The sequence below is a fragment of the Sorex araneus genome, chromosome 1 (assembly GCF_027595985.1).
Source record: "Sorex araneus isolate mSorAra2 chromosome 1, mSorAra2.pri, whole genome shotgun sequence".
Lineage (NCBI taxonomy): Eukaryota > Metazoa > Chordata > Mammalia > Eulipotyphla > Soricidae > Sorex > Sorex araneus.
The window spans coordinates 156748306-156770809 of NC_073302.1; the positions used below are offsets into that span (position 1 = coordinate 156748306).

A 22504-nucleotide genomic window follows, 5' to 3' on the forward strand; every position below is an offset into this window, starting at 1 on the left:
CAGAATACACAATTTCCAGTCATAGGCACAGATAAGCAATAATCTTCTTTCTGGTGTCTCATTTGAATGAGCATAGATAGAAGTGAAAATGATCAGAAAGTTGAACCTGTCATACATCTTAAAGTTGAACCTTATGTAATTATAGTTAAGCTTACAGTAAATACTTAGGTTCAACAGGACTTCTTTCCTTTTTCTTTTTGGTTTTGGGATCATAGCCAGCAGTGTTGAGGATCCTCTCAACTGGCTCCTTGAAAGTCACTCCCAGTTGGTGCTTAGGGGACCGTGTGATGTCAAAGAGAAAACTGGGCCTTTCAGTATGCAAAGCATGGGCTTGAGCTATCTCTCTAGTCCCTTAGGATTTCTTATATACCTAGAAATATAGTAGTTTGGGTTGTACTTCTAGTGGTTAGAGTTGAAATACGGGTATTCAAACTTGCTTGTAGGGGCTGGAGTGATAGCACAGTGGGTAGGGCGTTTGCCTTGCACATGGCCAACCCGGGTTCGATTCCCAGGATCCCATATTCCCTGAGTACCGCCAGGAGTAATTCCTGAGTGCATGAGCCAGGAGTAATCTCTGTACAACGCCGGGTGTGACCCAAAAGCAAAAAAACAAAACAAAACCAAATAACAAAAACAAACAAAAATTGCTTGTTGAATGCAGACTCAGATTTTGGAAACCAAATGAATATGTGGTAGGATTTGACATGCTATTTCAAAAGTTAGAGAACCAATTTGTTATAAATAATTTATTATATTTCACTATTAACAATATTTAAACATTTTGAAATCTGTGACACATTAAAAAAATTAAAGCAAGAAAAATAAGTTGTAGGGCAAAGTTGCTTGTTTATCTCTAAATTTTTTTTTTTATTGGAGATTTCTTACTGTATACCTGTGACAAACAACAAGGCAGGTGATAATATCCCTTTCGGTAAACAAGAAAGCTGATGTGATGTGATTGAATTATTTGTCCAGGGCCACACAGATTAAATATTACAGGAGTCCGTCAACACAGATCTTGTCAGACTCCAAAGCTCCGGTTATTGTTTGCTTTTCTGGTTTGACTTCTTTGCACAGTGGGTAGGGCATTTGCCTCGCACGCGGCCAACCCAGGTTTGATTCCTCCGGCCCTCTGGAGAGCCCGGCAAGCTACCAAGAGTAGCTTGCCCTCACAGCAGAGCCTGGGAAGCTACCCATGCGTATTCGTTATGCCAAAAACAGTAACAACAAGTCTCACAATGGAGATGTTACTGGTGCCCGCTTAAGCAAATCGATGAGCAACAGGATGACAGTGATACAGTGACAATGATACTCCTATATCATGGAACTCCATAGCTCTTCAAGATTCCTCTTAACAAGTGTATTGGCATGAATACTTTTTAAAGTGCCTTGGCTTCCCTGACGTCTCCCAAACACTTGCCTATTCCATGTGTTATTTATTAAATCAACTCTATTGATCCCTTTACTAATCTGATGCTCTCTACAATGCTCTGAGAAAGACACTTTTTATTTTATCATTTGCATGGCTGAAAGGAATAATGTGAAAACAGAACTTAACCTAAAAGAATGAGTCCCTTTAGAACAGTTCATAATCTCTTGGCTAGCAGAGACTTTTTTCGGTGTGTGGCAGTTCTTATGGCATTCTTTAAACCAAATCTTCTGTCCAGAAAGCATTAGGTCATTGGGGAAGAGAGATGCAATGGAAAAAACCTGCTGAGTTGAGGAATTCCTGAATTTTCTTTTAAAGAAAACTATCTAGGGCTGGAGCGATAGCACAGCGGGTAGGGCATTTACCTTGCACCTGGCCGACCCGGGTTCAATTCCCAGCATCCCATATGGTCTCCTGAGCACTGCCAGGAGTTATTCCTGAGTGCAGAGCCAGGAGTTAACCCCTGTCCTTTGCCGGGTATGTCCCAAAAAGAAAAAAAAAAAAGAAAAAACAATCTGGTTTGTAAGTGAAGGAATGTGAAATTTAAGAAAAATGAGAGAGGATTACCATAGACTGAATTGTTGTTAGTTTGCTTCTTGATCATATCTGGTGGTGCTCAGGTCTAGTTTTGGCTTGGTGCTCAGGAATTATTCCTGACAGTGCTCTGGGGACCACATCGCGTGCTGGGGTTTGAATCTGGGTTGGCTGTGTGCAAGGAAAGAGCCCTGTCCCCTATGCTATCTCCTTGCTCCTCTAATTTTTTTTTTTTTTGCTTTTTCGGTTACACCCGGCAATGCATAGGGGTGACTCCTGGCTCTGCACTCAGGAATCACCCTGGTGGTCCTCAGGGGACCATATGGGATGCTGCTGGGAATTAAACCTGGGTTGGCTGCATGCAAGGCAAATGCCTACCCGCTGTGCTATTGTTCCAGCCCCAGCCCCCCCTATTTTTTTTAAATTGTTCTTTTTAAAGGAGAAAAATTTTGAGTAAGAATAAGCAGACTGGCCCAAAAGAGCAGGTACTGAGAATGGTATGGAATAATATTTACTTTGAAAGTACTGGAGGTAAAATAACAAAAAAAAAAAAAAAAAGAAAGAAAAGAAGGAAATGTACTCATTGAACAAAGTCATTTCTTTGAATAGTTAATAACCTATGAAACTTAAGGGGCTGGAGAGATAGTCCAGAGAGTAAAGCATTTGCTATGCATGTGACCCACTGAAGTTTCTGTCATCCAGGGCACCTCATGATGCCAGAAGAAATTCTAAAGTTCTGAGCTGGAAGTAGCCCCCTGCTCCTGCTAGGTGTGGCCTCAAACCCCACCTCCCAAACTTAACCTTAATTATTACTATAAATTGTAAAATCTCTAATTGAAATTCTGGAATTCATGGTAAAGAACAAGAATATGAAACTTGGAAAGTCATATTGAATACACAGATGGTTTTAATCTGTAAAGATGTTCTAGAACATCATTACTTTAGAAAACATGGGGTTGGTCTTCATTTATTACTCACTGTCCTAAATTGTTGTCATTGTTCCTTGAGAATTTTCTTGTGTATATTCTACTCCTATATATGTATGTAAATATACACACATACACACACATACAGATATGTGTATGTATAATATAATTTTTAATATGAGGGTAGTTTGGAGGTGCATCCCTCAGTTCTCAGGGACTATTCTTGGCTCTGTTCTCAGGAGTGACTGTGGAGGTACTCGGCGGACCATACACATACCAGGGATAGAACTAAGATCAGCCACATGCAAGGCAAATGTGCCTTAATCCATGTACTATCTCTCTAGCCCCTGAAAAAAATTAAGAATGGTACACAAAGCTCATAATCTTACTAAGATGCTATTATTTTATGACCAGTATCCATGAATAATCTTATGCTATACTGTCACTGTCATCCCATTGCTCATCGATTTGCTCGAGTGGGCACCAGTAACATCTCCATTTTGAGACTTGTTGTTACTGTTTTTGGCATATCAAATACACCACGGGTAGCTTGCCAAGCTCTGCCGTGCAGGCAAGATACTCTCGGTACCTTGCCGGGCTCTCCAAGAGGGGTGGAGGAATTGAACCCAGGTCGGCCGCGTGCAAGGCAAATGCCCTACCACTGTGCTATCGCTATATTTTTCAGAATGCTCTTGCTTCCTTATGTACTCTGAAGTACTATCACATCATGAAATAAAAAACCTATGTTTTCCACTGAAAAAAGCATAGACCATTTTTTCCCCTGGTAAGTGTGACTTTGAATTAACTTTGGAAAATGTAGAGCTGATGATTGTGTTTTATGCTAGACTTGGTAGAAGAGTACCGAGTGACAGTGAGAGAAAGCTACTGCGTGTTTGAAGACTTGGAGCCTGACCGCTGCTATCAAGTGTGGGTGATGGCTGTGAACTTTACCGGGTGTAGCCTGCCCAGTGAAAGGGCCATTTTCAGAACCGGTAAGGAGACATTAAAGGGGTGTTGGAAAGTGGAGAGCAATACTCGTCTCTTCACAGGCTGCCAAGGGCAGCTAATGAAATCTATTTAGGGAGCACCTACTGCCATCACATGCTGCATGTTGTACGAGGCTGGGTATGTAATGATAGATTAGACTGAATTCCTGTTCTTGAAAAGCTTGCAGTCAAGTGCGGGGGTGGGGGTCAGGTGGGGAGAAACAAGCTTTTACAGATCATTATCTAGTTATGCACGCTATAATTAGAATATTCCAGAAAAGCAGTCAAGAGAGCCTGGGGCAGGGGCAGGGTTAGGAAGGGCTTCTTCCTGAGGGTTCTTAAAAAGTAATGTGTTGAAGAGGCTCTCCATTTGAGAAGTGTAAGAGCAGAGACAGAAGCATCACTGGGCGTGGAACATGCAATAACACATTTGCTAGCATTTCTTTGACTTAAAGACCAAATACAGAAGGGGGCCTGGGGAGGGCTCAGTGGTAGAGCACCTGCTCACAGGCAGGAGGCCAAAGAGGTTTGGACCTACCTCACTTCCTGAGCATGATCTTGGTGGCACTGCCACTTGGATTCTCTGGTACCACAACAAACTGTGCAAACACCACACCAAGTGTACAAGCCCTGATCATTAAAACAATAATAAGAAAGGGAAGGAGGAATTTTGGAAAGGAGAGGGGAGGAGATGGAAGTGAGAGGGGGTTAATGGAGTGAAAAAGAGAAGGTAGAGGAGAGCAGGAGGGAGGAGTAGGGAGAGGGGAGAAGAGGAGAGGAAGGGGAAGGAGGGAAGACAAAAGGAAGAGAGAGGAAGATGGGAGGGGGAGAGGAAGGAGGGGAGGGTGACAGAGTAGAAGAAAGCAGGAGAAGGTGGGAGGCGAGGGGAGAGGGGTAAAAGGGAAGGAGAGGACTGGAAAGGAGAGGAAGGAGGAGAGGAGGGGAGGGAGAGGGAGGAGAGGAACCTATGGACTAGAGAAGCAGCATTTGGAGGTCAGAGGTCGTGTTTGTTAAGGTGAGTCACTCCGGGCTTCAGCATGCAATGCCAGAAGCCCCGACTTCCAGCAGTGGTGTTCATGGGGGGATGCGGAGCCCTGGTCTGACCTTTCCACAAGGTCAGCTGCAGCTGTGAAATAAGCTGAGCTTGCATTGCCTTTATAAGCTTTCAAACTACCTCCAGGGATTAATGGGGAGAAATGGTTCATTCCCATCCCTTAGGCCTTTCTTGGGGTCCTGTGAAATAACATCTATATAGAGAAAAGGGACAAAAAATATTTTAATTACTTGCATCTATATAAGGAAACTGGGGCTTAGGGCAAGCATATCAGATGAACAGTGTCTGTGGGATGAACACTGAGCTATTTGGAAGGCGGAGGGGGCTTTACTATATATAAAATACTATATATAAAATATGAAACTTTTGTTTTCAACCCAGGAGATATATATTATATTAAACATACATATTAAATGCGGCATCCCTGGTGCTGCACTTTGGAGGGGGTGGGGGCATGCGGTGCTGGGGTCATACTCAGGGCCTGGTGCATGTTCAGCATGTGCGCTACCTCTTGAGCCAGTCCCCTGGCCCTCCAAATGTATTTGGGGGCTCCTAAGCAGTGCTTAAAGGGCTGGGTGCTTCATACCAGAGGACAAGGATGCAGAGCTGTTCAGAATGTCTTGGTGGGTACAGCAAGGGGAGAGGGATGGGGCTCCCCTAAGCGTGCTCAGGAGGCCCAAGAGCCAATCAGCAATTCATGACCAGCTGCACTGATTGTTCAGTGCAAAGGCCTCAAGATTTGGTGCTGCTCAGGCCCTGGGCCACCTGGACGGTGCTGGGGGACCTCCCAGGGCTGCACCCCATTGGTGCTGGTATAGGAAATCGAACCCAAGTGGTACTGTCTCCCTTAGAACATATTATTTTTAATCAAAAAGCAAAATAAAGCCATATCTAACCATGCTTCCCAGATTCCGGGGAATTCCTGTCTTGCTTGGTTCACAGCTGACTGGGCTCTCTTCTCTCTAGCACCTTCCACCCCGGGGATCCGGGCCGAGGACTGTACTGTGTGTTGGAATACAGCCACAGTCCGCTGGCGGCCTGCTAACCCAGAGGCCACGGAAAGCTACACACTGGAGTATTGCAGACAGAACTCTCCAGAGGGGGAGGGCCTCAGGTAAGGGTCCTATGACAGGGTCAGACCACCCAGAGCTCTGCCACCCAGCCCTGAGCTGACCAGTGAGTTTGTGCTCACAGAGTTGGGGGGTGGGGGAAGCAAACTCAACTCCTACTGAAGTAATTCAATTAAGCTGTTGATTTGATTTACAACACCATCCCTATTCATCAAGGAGCTCCAAGTTTGTAATAAAACATGTGCTACACTGCCGAATAATAACTCCCTTGAAAGAAAAATGCATGTGAATTTCACTAAGAACATTCTTGGAGGTATATTTAATTGGAATCATTAGATAAGATTTATGCATATTTTATGTACTTCTTAGTAGTTCTATTAGAATAAGTAGCATCTAACAGGTGACTAATAGTGAGAGTGTATGTAAGTCTAAATCTGAATGTCTCCATTGGTAATATAGGGGAACTAATTACATATAATAAAGACATATCTGCCTCTCAAAGAACATGAAGCAAGAAAGTAAACGTGCAGTTGCCTCACCAGTTATGAAGCTAAAATTTACAAATAAAGTGTGCATTCAGTGGGCATTGATAGATGCTAATTCATTTACTGAAGTAGAGCTTTCTTAACCTCCAATCTCTGGCATTAAGGAAAAGTTCTCATCTCTGACAAATATTTAGCTTATTGTTGTTAATATTCACATTTCACAAAGGTCTTTTTAGCTTTTTTTTTTACCAAGTTTACTGAGATAAACTATTTTGGTAGGATATAAAACTTAGAAATAATGGCATGAAAGTAGACAGCTTTTTAATAAAGCATATTATTTACTTAAGCTCTTAATTATCTTCATGATCAATCAATAGCTATTTAGTTATGATGTGAGGTTTCATTTCACTGAGCAATAATTATAGTTGCTTTTTCAAGTATGTGAAGACAGGCTTCACAAAATAATGATCAAAGGATGAATTAATGCAAGCATTTCAGCAGAAGTGAGAATATAGATAGAAAAAATATTTTCTAATGTGCCAATTGTTGAAAGGTAGGATTCAGTGAAAAGCAAATTGGTGAGAGGTAAAATTCATGAGAGAGAAAGGGAGAGAGAGTGCAAATAATTTTTACTGAGCAGTTATTATGTACAGGTCACCATACTAAATGTTTTACATTCATTAACTTATTTAATCCTCGTGGAGGAAAAGAACAGATATTTGGAGAGGTGATCAGATTGTGAATGGCAAGCAAGATTCAAAAGTCATTTCCTGGGGCCGGAGTGATAGCACAGCGGGTAGGGCGTTTGCCTTGCATATGGCCGACCTGGATTCGATCCCCGGCATCCCATGTGGTCCCCCAAGCACTGCCAGGAGTAATTCCTGAGTCAGAGCCAGGAGTAACCCCTGAGCATCACTGGGTATGACCCAAAAAACAAAAAGCAAAAAAAAAAATAAGCAAAAGTCATTTCCTTCATTTTATAAAAACGTTTTGGTGCTCTGAGATCATATTATCAGCATTGCCCAAGTGCTAGAGCAATCTCTCCCTCCAGTCCCTGCCATCAATGAGGACAACCAAAATTCTCTCAAAGGCAAGATTAGACTGTTAAGGAAAGCTCTGGAGTGACTCATCCTGGTTTGGCAGAAGATCCCAGCTGGCATTCACATAAAAAATTATCAGCACTGTTGGATTTTTCTATAAACAGAAATCTGGAAATATTCATACCCAGAGTCACCTTACTTTGGGAACTGGGAGGCAGCTCGTAAGTGTGGCTACCAAGGAGAAGAGGAAGGGGTGGAAAATAAATAAATGGTGACCGTTGACAACTTTCATGAATGTGAAGGAATTTTTCTAAATTTCCTTTAACCCTCTCAGCCACACTGGAAGTGAAGTGATGAACTACATATAATGAGACTCTGAGGAGTTAAATTATTTAGCCAGAGTGCTTAATAGTGGATTGAGTTTGGAGTCAGAATTTGAAACCAGATCTGCCTTAGTCTTTCTACTCATTCTAAAACATGTCATTATATAGACATACCTCAGCAATCTGACAACTGCATTATTGTGAATTTTTAGTTTCCTAAGTCATATATTTTAAAAAATGCAAGTAGACTGCAGTACTATTCAAAATTCTCTTGAAGGAGGTTTTTTCTTTCAGATTGTTGTGTTTTTTGTTTTTTTTAAAGTCTATCTGGTATCAACAATAAACATTCCAATACCATCCAAACAAAGCCTCATATCAAAGCCAAAATAAAAAATTACCCAGACAAATAAGAAATAAAAACCAAAAACCTCAAAATGGATATCAATGTACCACTTTTCTCAAAGTAGAAACTGAGCATATTCAAACATAAAGCTTGTCAGTAGTTTATTTTATATGTCACTTGGTTGGTGAATTTATTTTGATTTTTCTTGTTAAAGGAGAGCATCTGAGAAACTGCATAAGCAGAAGTTCATTGTAGTCCTATAATAAAGATTCATTGTTATTGGATGGATATGATGTGGTGAATTTGGAAACAAAGGGAAATCCCACATGCAAACCTGTTTGATAATTGGAAAGTGTGTTTTCCAATTAGGTACTGAAAGATGCCCCCTTAGTGCCAGAGGTGGAATGGTATGTCAAATCCACAAACAGAGATAACTAAGTTCTTGCTGAGTCTAACAATAGGGAATTTTTTTGTTAGAATTTTTTTGGGGGGTTCACACCCAGCAATGCTCAGGGGTTAGTCCTGGCTTTGCACTCAGGAGTTACTCCTGGCAGTGCCAGGGGATCATATGGGATTCTGGGGATTGAACCTGGGTTGGCCGTGTGTAAGGCAAATGCCCTACCAGCTGTACTGTGGCTCCAGCCCCAACTTAGAATATTTTTTTTTACCATTCATATTAAGTATTGGGATTTACAATAATGTTAATTATACCTTTATGCATCTGTCATTTCAAATCCACACCCATCACCAGAGAGCCTGCTTCCCTCTACCACTATTCCACGGGCCCCTCCCAGTGTGACCTTTCTTTCGCCATCTCCCATTACCCCCCATGTAAGTTCAGTAGACAGAATCTTAGGCTTTAATGATTTGGATCAGTTATTGTTTCCATACTATGTTTCCACATAGAAAATATATCTTTTAAAAGTTTATTGTGGAGGTAGTGACACCTACACACATATAGATGGTTAAAGCTAAACTCTTGAAATTCCACAAAATTGTAAATCAATGATAGATCAATGATAATCGAGGAAAGGAGAATTAAGAAAAGTTAAAGGGAAAATCTGGATAGATAATTATTTAAAACAAGTAAAATTTTGTTGGCAGAAAATCACTATTCTACTCATTTTCTATTACTGACATGCCACATCAGAGCTATTACTCATCAATATAAAAAGCCTCTATCTCTTAAACCCAGGCTTGGCACCAACAGACTAAGAAAACCTTAATCTCAGAGATCCAGGTCTACAAAAATCATCTGTGTCACTTTTGCTTTTCCAATTTAAGAGCTCGTTGGGGAGGGGATGGCCATGTACAAACCTTTTGGCCACCTGGTTCTTGCAATAAATCTAAAAACATTCCTTATAGGTCTGGTTGTTCAAAGCTCTATAAAACATGAACTATTTCATGTTGATCTACATTGCTTAGTATTTTAAATGCATGTCTTAAATATCTTAAATGTCTTAAAAGTCAGACAGTGAAATTAATGAGCAAATAGCAAGAAAACTTGGTCTCTACATTTAGTAAATGGAAACAGTCTCTACCTTTCCATTCTATTAGACCTACATTCTTCATTTTGTTTTTCTATCCAGCAGTATATAATTTAAGTTACTTATTTTGCATTTTTGAAAAAACAGCAAATCAAGGGTTGTCTGATCCCCCACTCACTCAATGGCATCATGAAGAGATCATTATGTGAAATTGTAGTTCCAGTAGCTGGGAGAGTGTTTTGTAGCAACTCAATAAATATATGTTACCTGAATCAGTAAATATCAGTTGGCATAGAGCACATAAGACTGGTATCAGTAGGAAAAGCTGGAACAGTTTTAAAGATAATATCTACTCAAAATGGGGGGTGAGGGGCACGGTGAGAAATGATATCAATAAGGTGAAGAACAGAAAATGAGTAAATAAGTGCTTAGACAATAACTAGGAGACAGGTCTGTTCTAATCTGTGATCTGGAAACCTATTCAGGGATTTCTCATAGGGAAGGTGACACTTTTACTCTTGCTTATTCATTTTTTTTGCACAATCTTTACATAGATCCTATGCTAACCCAAAAATTGTCCCAGAGGTCACTGAAGGAGAATGAGAAAGATCAAAGATTGTTTCTTTTGATATGGTTTAGTTTGGATGAGGATGGAGACTTTGTCCACATAGTCAATAAATGTTTGTTTAGTCAATAGATACATGGAGGAGTGGTGTGATTAGTCAATCTCTCATTTTTAAAAAAAAATTTATTTTATTATATTGAATCACTGTGAAAAAAATAAACAAAGCTTTCAGGTATAAGTCTCAGTCATATAATGATTGAAACCCCATCTCTTCACCAGTGCACATGTTCCACCACCAAGAACCCCAATATACCCCCCTTCCACCCAGCCCCCACCTAAGTAGCGAATGATAGCGAATGATCTTCATTTTATTCTCTATACTTTGAATACATTCAATATTTCAATAGAAAACTCACTATTGTTTGGAATTTCCCCCCAACAATCAGGCCTGCTGAAAAGGCATCATTTAATAATTTCTTTCCATAGCTGAGAATGAAGATTCTATGAGCTCGCTGTTGCGGCCGCGCGGTTTTGGATTTCTGATGTTTTAGTTCAGTTCACAGTCTAGATGCATTTCTGTAAGAAGCCGCTCTGGGTGCCAAAATGGGTTAGAAGACCTCTTGGATCATAGTCTTTAGGAGCAGAGGGTCTGTTTTGCGAGCAGCAGCTCCAGATCTTTAGTCAATCTCTTTTATGCTTATGCTAACTCCAGCTCTTCTAATTGATTCAAGCAAAGGAGAGAGGGAGGACTAGAGAACTAAGAGCTAAATGAGTTCATATCTCTTTTTTTAATTCCTAACTGGAAAAAAAAAAGAACAGTGCTAAAAACTCTGGTTTGGAGTAGGGAGAGAAGTTAAAGGTAATTAAAAGGAAAGACAAAAAGGGGAATAACATAAACTTATATTTGTGGTCCCCAACACACACACAAACACACAGGTAGACAGACAGACAGACAGACACACACACACACAAACACACATACTGAGAGCATTGATTAACTTTTAGAATAGGAAGTCTGATTTTGGTTACTAGATCAGAAACAGTTCCATCTTTAGATCTGCATTTATTCCCTCAGTAGGGTGGCCTTTAGTATTTCCAATTTAAGACCAAAGGCACTGAACTCTTGTAGTGGGTGTTTGAATGGAATGAGCCTACTGGGCCCCCAAATTCTATGACACAGTGTCTGCAATAGTCGAGCAATTGCCTCCATTCCATAATCCTCACAGAAAACATATTTGCATATTTTGTGTGTGGGCACCAGGCTCAGTCCCAGCAGTCAGTCCCGGTTGGGATTGATGGTGGGCGGGAGTGACAATCCCTGGCTTGTGTGGGGGGGGGGGCAAGGGAGCTCCTACTCACCCTTTCCTGTTTTTCTTTGAATGCTCTCCTCAGGTTGGGTGGACTTAGAACACTTTCGAAAATTTTCCACCGCTCTGCTGTTTCCTCAGCTGTTCTGTGTCTCCTGTGTGGAGAGAAGTCAGCAGAGATGTGGGTGGAGGAGGGAAAACTGAGAGAAATATAGTACAGGGATTATCTGTGTGGGCTATAGAGAGAGAAGCTGTGTACTGAATGACAAATCTGTGAGACTCAATACGCCACCGAAGTAGTTGGTAGTGAACTTCCTGCTCACTTGCCTAGCTGAAGGTTGCGGGTGAGAAAGACCCTACCTGAGCCCCCCTTTCCAGAACTTATAAGTATGGGTTGGCTCTGAAGGACTGTGCCTGTCCTACACCTGGTGAACAATCAAAATTGTTATGGCTCGATGTTGTAGCTGGGAACATTTGCTACTCTGGGTAATAAGGACAAAGAAGGAGGCATTTCTTGATGAACTTAGTGCCTGAGTAGTTGATAAAGACTCCCAGCATTTCTTTCTTTTCTATAGCACTGTAGCACTGTCGTCCCGTTGTTCATTGATTTGCTTGAGCGGGCACCAGTAATGTCTCCACTGTTGAGACTTGTTAAATTTAGAATGTTTCTCTCTCTCTTGAAAAAAAGGAAAAGAGCTTTTAATTAAGATTTTTGTTGTTCAAGTGGTAGCTGACCAGAAGTCAATGTCAAGAGATTTGACTTTCACCAAAAGCTGTGGGCAAAGGAAAGCAGTTATTTCTGCCCCATGCTTGCATCACAGGATGAATGGAAGGGTCATTGACATAATCGGGCCCAGAATCATTGAGTAATGAAAATTCAATAACCAGCCTCTTTGTGGTATTATTTTCCTAACACAACTTATAATGTCCCTCTTCAGAGAGCCTTTGGGAGGAGAATGGGTTTGGAAAGATGACTCTCTTATCCTGCCTTAAGTACCCAGGCTTTTCTCTAAACCATATTTTTATTTTTCATGAAACAAATCTGATTTAACTTCGATCACTTGAAATATCATGCAGTTCCTGGTTCTATAGTAAAATCCCAGTCAATGAAACTGAAGTTTCCTTCACTTCTAACTTATGTTCTGTCAATTTTCAAACATAAAATAAAAAACCTGAAGCATAATAAAACCTCTGAAAACAGGACTGTAGGAATAAGAGCCAGATAATGCATGGGTGAAGAAATTGTATCAGAAAGCACAGGTTAAAATAGTTCCTCAATGGAACAAAAAATTTAAATCTGAACTTCCTGTCAGCTAAGGTGAAAACAGGAGAGAGGGGGAGAGAGAGCTGGAGATTAAGAGATTACATAACCCTTTCTATTCTTTTTTTTTTTAAGGGAAGCACAACATTTCACTGAGACAATTATATTTCTTGACATTCACGTCTAAGATGAATTTTTCATGTAGATCTTTATATAAGGGCTATTGAACAAGATAATAGTGATTGCCCTTAGGAGCAGGTTTACAAAAGATGCAAAACCATTCCTGATGTAACTATTTCAGAAACTGGACCTAAAAGTATTAAGTCAGATCACAGCTGTGCAGGCAGTTCTGTGGGGCATCAATAGATATGGCCTCTCTGTGCTAAAAGCAAGCTGGTGGGCCTGGAGCAGCAAACCTACCAAGGCTCCTGGGATGTCTGTCTCAGGATAAATGGCATCATTTAGGTTGGGGAAAACCCAAGGCCAGGATGCTTCTGTGGGAGTTGTTTGGCTCACTTTGCTTTTAGAAGAGATTCCAATTACAGTGAAGCCTAAGTCCTAGGGTTGGCAGCGTTTAGCAATCATGTTCCACTTCTACATGATTATGAACACTTAGAGATGTGTAGTTAACATCAAGCTCCACAGTACCCTTATTTGTCAAAAAAAAAGAGTCATGACCAAAATATCTATTTATTAAGTTTAAAAGAACTGGAGCGATAGCACAGCAGGTAGGGCGTTTGCCTTGCACACGACCGACCTGGGCTGGATTTCTTTGTCTCTCACAGAGAGCCTGGCAAGCTATTGAAAGTATCCCTCCTGCATGGCAGAGCCTGGCAAGCTACCCATGGCATATTCGATATGCCCCCCAAAAAAAACAGTAACAACAAGTCTCACAATGGAGACGTTACTGGTGCCTGCTCAAGCAAATCGGTGAACAACGAGATGACAGTGCTACACAGTGCTAAAATAATAGAATAGAAAACTTGAAAGAGGGGTCTGAAGAAAATCTTGATTTTAGTAAATATTTCTTTAAATCTTGATTTTGGTAAAATTCTTCTAAATCTTGATTTTAGTAAAATCTTTCACCTATTTTTAAATTTTCAAAAAAAATTTTTTTTGCTTTTTGGGTCACACCTGGCGATGCACAGGGGTTACTCCTGGCTCATGCATTCAGGAATTACTCCTGGCGGTGCTCAAGGGACCATATGGGATGCTGGGAATTGAACCCGGGTCGGCCGTTTGCAAGGCAAACACCCTCCCTGCTCTGCTATCGCTCCAGCCCCTCAAAATTATTTTTTATTTAAAGGTTTTGGAGCCACACTCGGTGGTTTTCAGGACTTAGTTCTGGCTCAGCACTTAAGGATCACTCTTGGCAGTGCTTGGGGGACCGTATGTGGTGCCAGGGATCTAACCTCCATGTACAAGGCAAGAGTTCTACATGGTGAACTATTGCTCTGGCCCCAAGTCTTTCATCATCAACCAAAAAAATTGTGTATGTCCTATGAAAGCTTTTATCAATGACTTCCCACAACTAGGACTTTTTAGTGTTTTAGTGACTAGTGGAAGCTGGGTCTTCCTGTATGTAGCACTGTAGCACTGTCGTCCCATTGTTCATCGATTTGCTTGAGCAGGCACCAGTAACGTCTCCATTATGAGACTTGTTACCGTTTTTGGCATATCAAATATGCCACAGTTAGCTTGCCAGGCTCTGCCGTGCAGGTGGGATACTCTCGGTAGCTTGCTGGGCTCTCCAAGAGGGATGGAGGAATCAAACCCAGGTCAGCCGCGTGCAAGGCAAACACCCTATGTGCTGTTTTATTGCTCCAGTCCATAATGTTGTATATATATTTTAATGTATTTTTCTTCTATTTTTTTCACCATTTCTCCCTCCCATCCCTCATCACCCTACGCTATCATGTGATTATATTACCCAAACCTAACTGAGAGTGGAGAGCAACTGGGATATTTGTTCAAGGTTAGGTTCACAGACCCCTCTTTCAAGTTTTCTATTCAGAAGGTCCAGAGTGCCAGGTGGATGTGAGAAATATTCCTAACTGGCACACTAGCAGTGTGCTTTGTTCACAGTTCACATTAAAAGGAGGGTGACTGATAGGCTGCACGTTGATGCTGCCACAGAAATGCCAGGAAGATCTTACTGTGTTTTAAAAAAACAATTCACACTTAGCCATCTGTTGGGCACTCTGTGACAGCACTCTCAGTAGGCTGCTTCCAGAAGTCATGGCACCGAGTCCCTCCATATTGTTTATACACGCCGTCCCATAAAGCATGCTCAGACCCCGTGTTCTGACATGGCAGACAGAGGACAGTCACTCTTCATGCTTACCAGACCCTGCAGTTACCTTAACTTTTCTTTAGTTTCTTTAGTGTTTTAAGGCTAAAAAACACTGCTTTCTTCTATTCCAAACTAATGGTTGAATTACTGAATTCCTAGAGAAGCTATTTTAGAAAGATCAAGCTAATATACATTCTGCAAACACATTAAGTCAACTCTGAACACCAAATCCTGTAATACAGTTCTAAAAGAAAATTAATTTTAGATAGATAATATGAACATATGGTACAAATCCAAATGATTAAGAAAGGAATGCAGCAAAAATGATCTCCTTCTACCTATATTTCACATACACATATTTTCCTCCACAAATACAATTATTGTTACCTGACTCATGCTTATCCTTTAGATAGTTTATGCATATACAAGCACCTATATATTTTCAATGAATGGTAGTATATTATACATCACTGTAATACTGTAGCGCTGTCATCCTGTTGTTCACTGATTTGCTCGAGAAGGCACCAGTAATGTCTACATTAGTCCATGTCGTGTGCTAGTGTAGCCCAATGGCATATTGGGGCCTCTTTCAGGGTCAGGGGAATGAGGACCATCATTGTTACTGTTTTTGGCATATCAAATACTCCATGGGTAGCTTGCCAGGCTCTGCCTTGAGGGATATTATACATGCTCTTACTATCTAGATTTTCTTCTAAAATATATTTTCTGGGTGTAACTACCTAGCTACTGGAAAATGGGGGATCTGGATGGAAGAGACCCAGTCCTGATCCGAGCAGGCTTGGAGATCTCAGCCCTGGGTACCACATACCTGGGATCCTCTGCTGGTTCCTTTGTGCGTGAGGCTCATCCGAACGTGTGGAGAGGGGCCTTAAGCGTGGCTGTGGCTGGGCTCCGGAGGTCTTCAGCTGCAGGGGCTCTTCTCAGGGTGGGAAGGGAAACTGAAACCCACCCTCTCCTAGGGGCCTCAGTGAATACAGCCAAGCTCAGGGGCAAGAGACTCTCTGTCACACCCAAGGACTGCCCCCGGCGCCGTGTAATCCCACCAATGGCCAACATCCAGAGACTATAAAACCAAGCTTCCAGTTTTATAGCCTAGTTCTCCCTCTGGGAGAACCTGGCAAGCTACCGAGAGTTTCCTGCCCACATGGGGGAACCTCGCAAACTCCCCATGGTATATTCATATGCCAAAACCAGTAACAATGATGGGTCTCATTCCCCTGACCCTGAAAGAGCCTCCAAGGCAGCACTATTGGAAAGGAAGAGTAAAGAGAGGCTTCTAAACTCTCAGGGCTAGGACAAATGGAGATGTTACTGAGACCGCTCGAGAAAATTGACTGTCAACAGGATGATGATGATGATGATGATGAAGAAGAAGAAGAAGAAGGAGGAGGAGGAGGAGGAGGAGGAGGAGGAGGAGGAGGAGGAGGAGGAGGAGGAGGAGGAGGAGGAGGAGGAGGAGGAGGAGGAAGAAGAAGAAGAAGAAGAAGAAGAAGAAGAAGAAGAAGAAGAAGAAGAAGAAGAAGAAGAAGAAGAAGAAGAAGAAGAAGAAGAAGAAGAAGAAGAAGAAGAAGAAGAAGAAGAAGAAGAAGAAGAAGAAGAAGAAGAAGAAGAAGAAGAAGAAGAAGAAGAAGAAGAAGAAGAAGAAGAAGAAGAAGAAGAAGAAGAAGAAGAAGAAGAAGAAGAAGAAGAAGAAGAAGAATATTTTCTGGGGCTGGAGAGATAGTAGAGGGGCTAAGACACTTGCCTTGCATGTGGCTGACTCTGGTTTGAATCTCTAGTACCACATACGGTTCTCTAAGCACCACCAGGGGTCATTTCTGAGCACAGAGCCAGGGTTAGAATAACCCCTGAGAAGTGCTGGGTATGGCCCATCCCTTCCACCCCTCACCTAAATTCTTTTTTGTTTTGTTTCTCAAATTGCTATCTTTATTTTTATTTATTTATTATTGAATTACCAAGAGATAGTTGCAAAGCTGTTCATGATTGACTTTCAGTCATACAATGTTCCAACACCCATCTCTCCATCAGTGTACATTTCCCACCACCAATACATTTTCCACCACTAACGTCCCTAGTTTCCCTTCTGTCACTCCCCACCACCCCTGCCTGCCTCCATAGCTGACACTTTTCTTCTCTCTCTCTCTCTCTCTCTCTCTCTCTCTCTCTCTCTCTCTCTCTCTTTCTCTCTCTCTCTCTCTCCCTCCCCTCCTCTCTCTCTCTCTCCCCTCACCCCCCACTTTGGACATTATGGTTGCAATACAGATACTGAGAGGTTGTCATGTTTGTTCCTTTATCTACTTTCAGCACGCAGTTCTTATCCAGAGTGATCATTTCCAACTGTCTTTGGCAGAGTGGTCCCTTGTCTATCCCAACTGCCCTCTCCCACGGCACTTTATGCAGGCTTCCAACTGTGGACCAATCCTCTTGGCCCTTGTTTCTACTGTCCTTGAATATTAGTCTCATATTATGTTTTTTTTAATATTCCACAAATGAATGCATTCATTATATGTCTGTTCCTCTTCTGACTCATTTTGCTCAGCAGGATACTCTCCATGTTCATCCATTTATAAGCGAATTTTATAACTTCATTTTTCCTAACGGCTGTGTCATCTTGGTGGGTCTTGTATATCAGTACGTATGGAAGTCTCTCAATTTTATTTGTTTAAAATTTGAAAAAAAATTTTTTGGTTTTGGCACAACCCATAGATTTGGATTCTCAGGGCTATCCCTGGCTCTGTGCTCCTGAGCCCTGGTTGAGGTTGGAAGACAAGGTGTGATGCTGGAGACTCAAGGGTGGCAATCGCTGGGATGCAAAAAACGTTTCTTTACCCCTGTACTCCCCTCCACCCCACACCCCATCCGAACAATCCTATTATGTTCTACTTTAAGTATATAATTGAATTTACTTGGCCAATTAAAAGGCATTTACATAACTTTAATTCACTTGCTACCATGATCAATCCTGCAGGGAAAAAGCATTGTGCACAAATCATCTCACATATGTAAATAAATCTGTTCTCAGGATAACTTCTTATCAGTAGGATTACTGGTGAAAGGTTATGTACATTTTGAATTTTGTAGATGTTACCAGATTGTTCCCATAGGGACTGATGTAGATGTTTACTCTCTGTCTAGAAGCATTCAAGAGTATAAAGAGTGTTTTGTGCCATTGCCAGTATAGGATGTGATAAAATTCTTGATCTTTGACAATCTGATATATAGAAAATGGAATCTTATTAAAGGTTAATTGTGTATTTCTATGATCAGATTGAAGATCTTTTCATGTTGAGAGTTATCTATTTGCTTTTCAATGGACTATTTATTCCTTTTACCCATTTTCGCTCTTGGATCGTAGTATTTTTATTACTAATTTATTGACACTTTTTTGTTGTTAAAATGCTAACTCTGCAAAACGTTATGTATGTTTTCCCCATAGATATTCTTTGTGTCGATTTTGTTGAGTCTGTCAATCTCTTTTAAAAATAGCTTTCAGAGACAGGGAGAACGTACAGGGGTTAATTAAGATGCTCAGTACCCAGCATCACATGTTCCCCCTGCTCCTTCCCACCTCTCTCAGCTCTGCTGGTACAGCCCTGGAGTCCTGGAGCAGCACTCGGTGAGGTCCTGGTGAATGCTGGTATCACAGTGCTTGGGTCGCCCAAGCACTGAACAGCTAGTCTGATTGGCTCTGGGGTCCCTGAGCACCGTTTGGGAGTTCCCCAAAATAAAATGAAATAGTTTTTGAATCACACTTTAAACTTCCTTTTCTCTCTCCCCACCCCTTCTTCTCTCTGTATTCTTCCATTGTTCTTTACTATTCAATGATTTCATTTTTAAAAGCTACATCTTTTATTTTCTGGAATTTATTTTAATTTTGGGGGGTTTGGGGCTACACCCACTGGTGCGTGCTCAGGGCTTACTCCTGGCTCTGTGATCATGGGCACTCCTGACAGGCTCAGTGGACCATATGGTTTGCTGGGGATCGAATTCAGGTCAACCACATGCAAGGCAAGAACCTTACCCACTGTCCAATCCCTCTGGTCCCTGAAATTTATTTCAATAAAAAGTGTGACATAGGTAATCCAACTTAAAAAAATTATGACCATCTAGCAATCAAAAGAAAACACTTTTTTCTTTTCTGGTTTAAAGTGTTTCTGTTACTGAATACTCAAAACCCTGTGTGTCAGACTGATCATTATGATCTGTTAATCCATCTACTTGAGCTATAGTACTGTTATTTTTATTATTATAGCTTTGTAATTTAGAATTGTTAGTAGGGTAGGTTTTTCCATTCCTGACACATTTAAATAAAATAAATTGCCTTTTTTTGCTATTTTCTATCTTATTTTTATATGATTTTTTGCATCAGAATGTGTTTTCCTCTGTCCTTTATATTTGGTAACTTTTGATGTCATGTTAGTTGGTAAATTAGGTTAAGAAAAGTAAAAATTTTTATTATCTTGTATTTTTTAACCCAAGAAATGATATACATCTCCCAATTATACAAGTCTGTCATGTGTTTTTTCATCAGTATGATCTTTAAGAATGTTCCTCATTGTAAGATTTATAGTTTTGTTATGTTTGGTTCCATTTCAAAGAGGGTTTTTAATTTTGCCTTCTATCTAGTTTGTATACCAAACTTTCTAATTTCTTTAAAAAAATTTTGGATTAATTTACCATGAGTTTATAATACCACAGCTTTCAGGAGCAGTTTTACAGCTCCTAAGGGTATCAGCCTTACTGACCCACCGTCACAATGCTAGTGCCATAATCCTGTGACAATGATTCCCTGGACTCATTCCTCTCTCTTTCCTATTCTTTTTCCTGTGGCAACCACCTGAGGGAATTTTTCTTTTTTTCACTATCTAAGAGTTACTTTTTTGTGTTTTGCCAACTGTTTGCTCTAGTTGTTTATATTCCACATGCAATTGTTGTATTATTCCTAACTATTTAACTTAACATAGTCACAAGTTCTGTTTATCACTTGTTGCAAAGGAGATGATTTTATAGATGAGTTGTATTCTATCCAATGCCAGAACTCCTATATCCTGTATCCATTGATGCACATTTGTGTTGGTCCCACGTTTTGGCTATTGTGAATATATTGTTTATATTGTTTTGAACATAGATATGCAGATACCCTCTTGAATTAGTATTTTTTTTTTGGCTTTCTGGGTCACACCTGGTGATGCACAGGGGTTACTCCTGGCTTTGCACTCAGTAATTACTCTTGGCGGTACTCAGGGGACCATATGGGATCCTGGGAATCGAACCTGGGTGGGCCACGTGCAAGGCAGACGCCCTATCTGCTGTACTATTGCTCCAGTCCCTGAATTAGTATTTTTATATCTGTTGGATAACTGTCTTTGTGTTGGTGGTTCAGATAGAACTTTCACTTCTAGTTTATATAAGGAATCTCTATACCATATTTCATAGAAGTTGCATCAATTTACATTCTTACCAACAGTGTACAAGTGCTTCTTTACATTCTTGTCAGTGTTTGTTGTTTTCAGTCTTTTTGCCATAAGCTATTTTTTCCTTTTTTAAAATGTTTTTAATTTTATAAAGTAGTTTACAATACTTGATTGCATTTAATATTCGAGCATCAATCCCACCACCATTACACCTTTCCATTACCATATTTTGGATGTCTCCATCCTGGACCCCAATCCCTGCCCCTAAGCAGAATCGAAATAATATATTTTGTATTGTTTGTTATAAAAAACTGCTGAAAATGCTGCAAAAAAATATCCTTAGAGGAAAGAGTGTGGATATTGTTGTATTTCACCCAAGGGTGGATAAATGTTAAATGATAAAGTGTTAAACCCTTCTATAAGAGATCACTTACATTTGTTAAAGGTTGAATCTTGTGTGCGCTTTATATATATATGTATACACATATACATATATACACACATGTGTGTATGTAAAAAGAATGTGTATTTCCCTCCAAGATTGGTTGTCTCCTACTTTGAACCCTATCAAATGTGGGGTAGTAATCTTGGGATATGGGTATGGTGTATGGTTTGAAGTGGCTGCGCAGTCCAGGAATAGATTCACTCGTGGGTGATGCTCTGCCCGAGCGTGTGGAGAGCGGGACATAGCCATTTTCACAAGTGTGAGGTGCTATCCTACTGTGGTCTTGATTTGCATTTCCCTAGTGATGAAAGTTTGGTGCTTTGTTTTTTTTCCCCCATGAGCCTTTTATTTTATTTCTGTATAAAAGTCTATTTCGGTCTTTTCCCCATTTTCAGATTGAGTTGTTTTTGTTGTTGTGTTAATTCTTTTATTTCTGTATAAAAGTCTATTTCGCTCTTTTCCCCATTTTCAGATTGAGTTGTTTTTGTTGTTGTGTTAATTCTTTATGTATTTTGAATATTACATTTATTGAGGGCTGGATCGATAGCACAGCGGTTGGGCATTCGCCTTTCACGCGGCTGACCTGAGTTCGACTCCTCCGCCCCTCTCGGAGAGCCTGGCAAGCTACTGAGAGTATGGAGCCTGCACAGCAGAGCCTGGCAAACTACCCGTGCATATTGGATATGCCCAAAACAGTAACAATAAGTCTTTCAATGAGAGACGTTACTGGTACCTGCTCGAACAAATCGATGAGCAATGGGATGACAGATCGCACAGATCGCACATTTATTGATAGGCATTTGGGAGGATCTCCAACCAGTACTTAGGGAACCTGGGGGGCACTCCTGGCAAAATTTGGGTTCTATGCTCTGCCTTGTGATGCAGTGCTGCTTGGATTGCACATACTGGGAGTCACCAGGACTGCACATGGTGCTTAACAAGATAAGCACTCTCTCCAGTTCCCCCATCTGTTTTTTTTTTTTTTGAGGAGTTTGAGAATGATGGATATTATATAGTCTTTGAAAGTTTTGTGGAATTACTGTAAAGTCTTCTGGTCCTGTGCTTTGCTTTAAAGTTGGCTTTTGTTTTCTCATTCAATTTCTGTTCTTATGACTGATCTGTTCAAGCTTCCTATGTCTTTCTTGTTTAGTGTTCGAGGGCTTTATGATTCTAAACATTAGTCCATTTCTTTTAAGTTGTCCATTTTGCACATAATGATCATAGTAGTGTCTCATGACCTTTTGTATTTTTAAAGTATTTATTGTAATCTCACCTCTCTCATTTCTGAATCTTTTAAGTTAGGCTTCTCTCTTTGTTTCTCGGTCAATTTTGTTTATTTTTTTTGGCTTTATTTTTTAAAAATTTTATTATATTGAATCACCGTGAGAAAAAAAATTTTAAAAAATACAAAGCTTTCAGCTCATACAGACTATGATCCAAGAATCTTCTAACCCATTTTGGCATTCAGAGCGGCTTCTTACAGACATGCATCTAGACTGTGAGCTGTACTACGACTATGTG

The 22504-nt window shown here is 40.7% G+C and overlaps 1 protein-coding gene across 1 annotated transcript in view; it reads left to right on the forward strand.

Annotated features, from left to right (window-relative positions):
- CMYA5 (cardiomyopathy associated 5) overlaps window positions 1–22504 on the forward strand; it is a 113383-nt gene that overhangs the window by 66479 nt on the left and 24400 nt on the right. The window contains exons 8-9 of the mRNA XM_055123773.1: window positions 3735–3881; window positions 5896–6043. Of these exons, the coding sequence (XP_054979748.1) occupies window positions 3735–3881; window positions 5896–6043 (295 nt within the window). The remainder of the gene's footprint in view (window positions 1–3734; window positions 3882–5895; window positions 6044–22504) is intronic.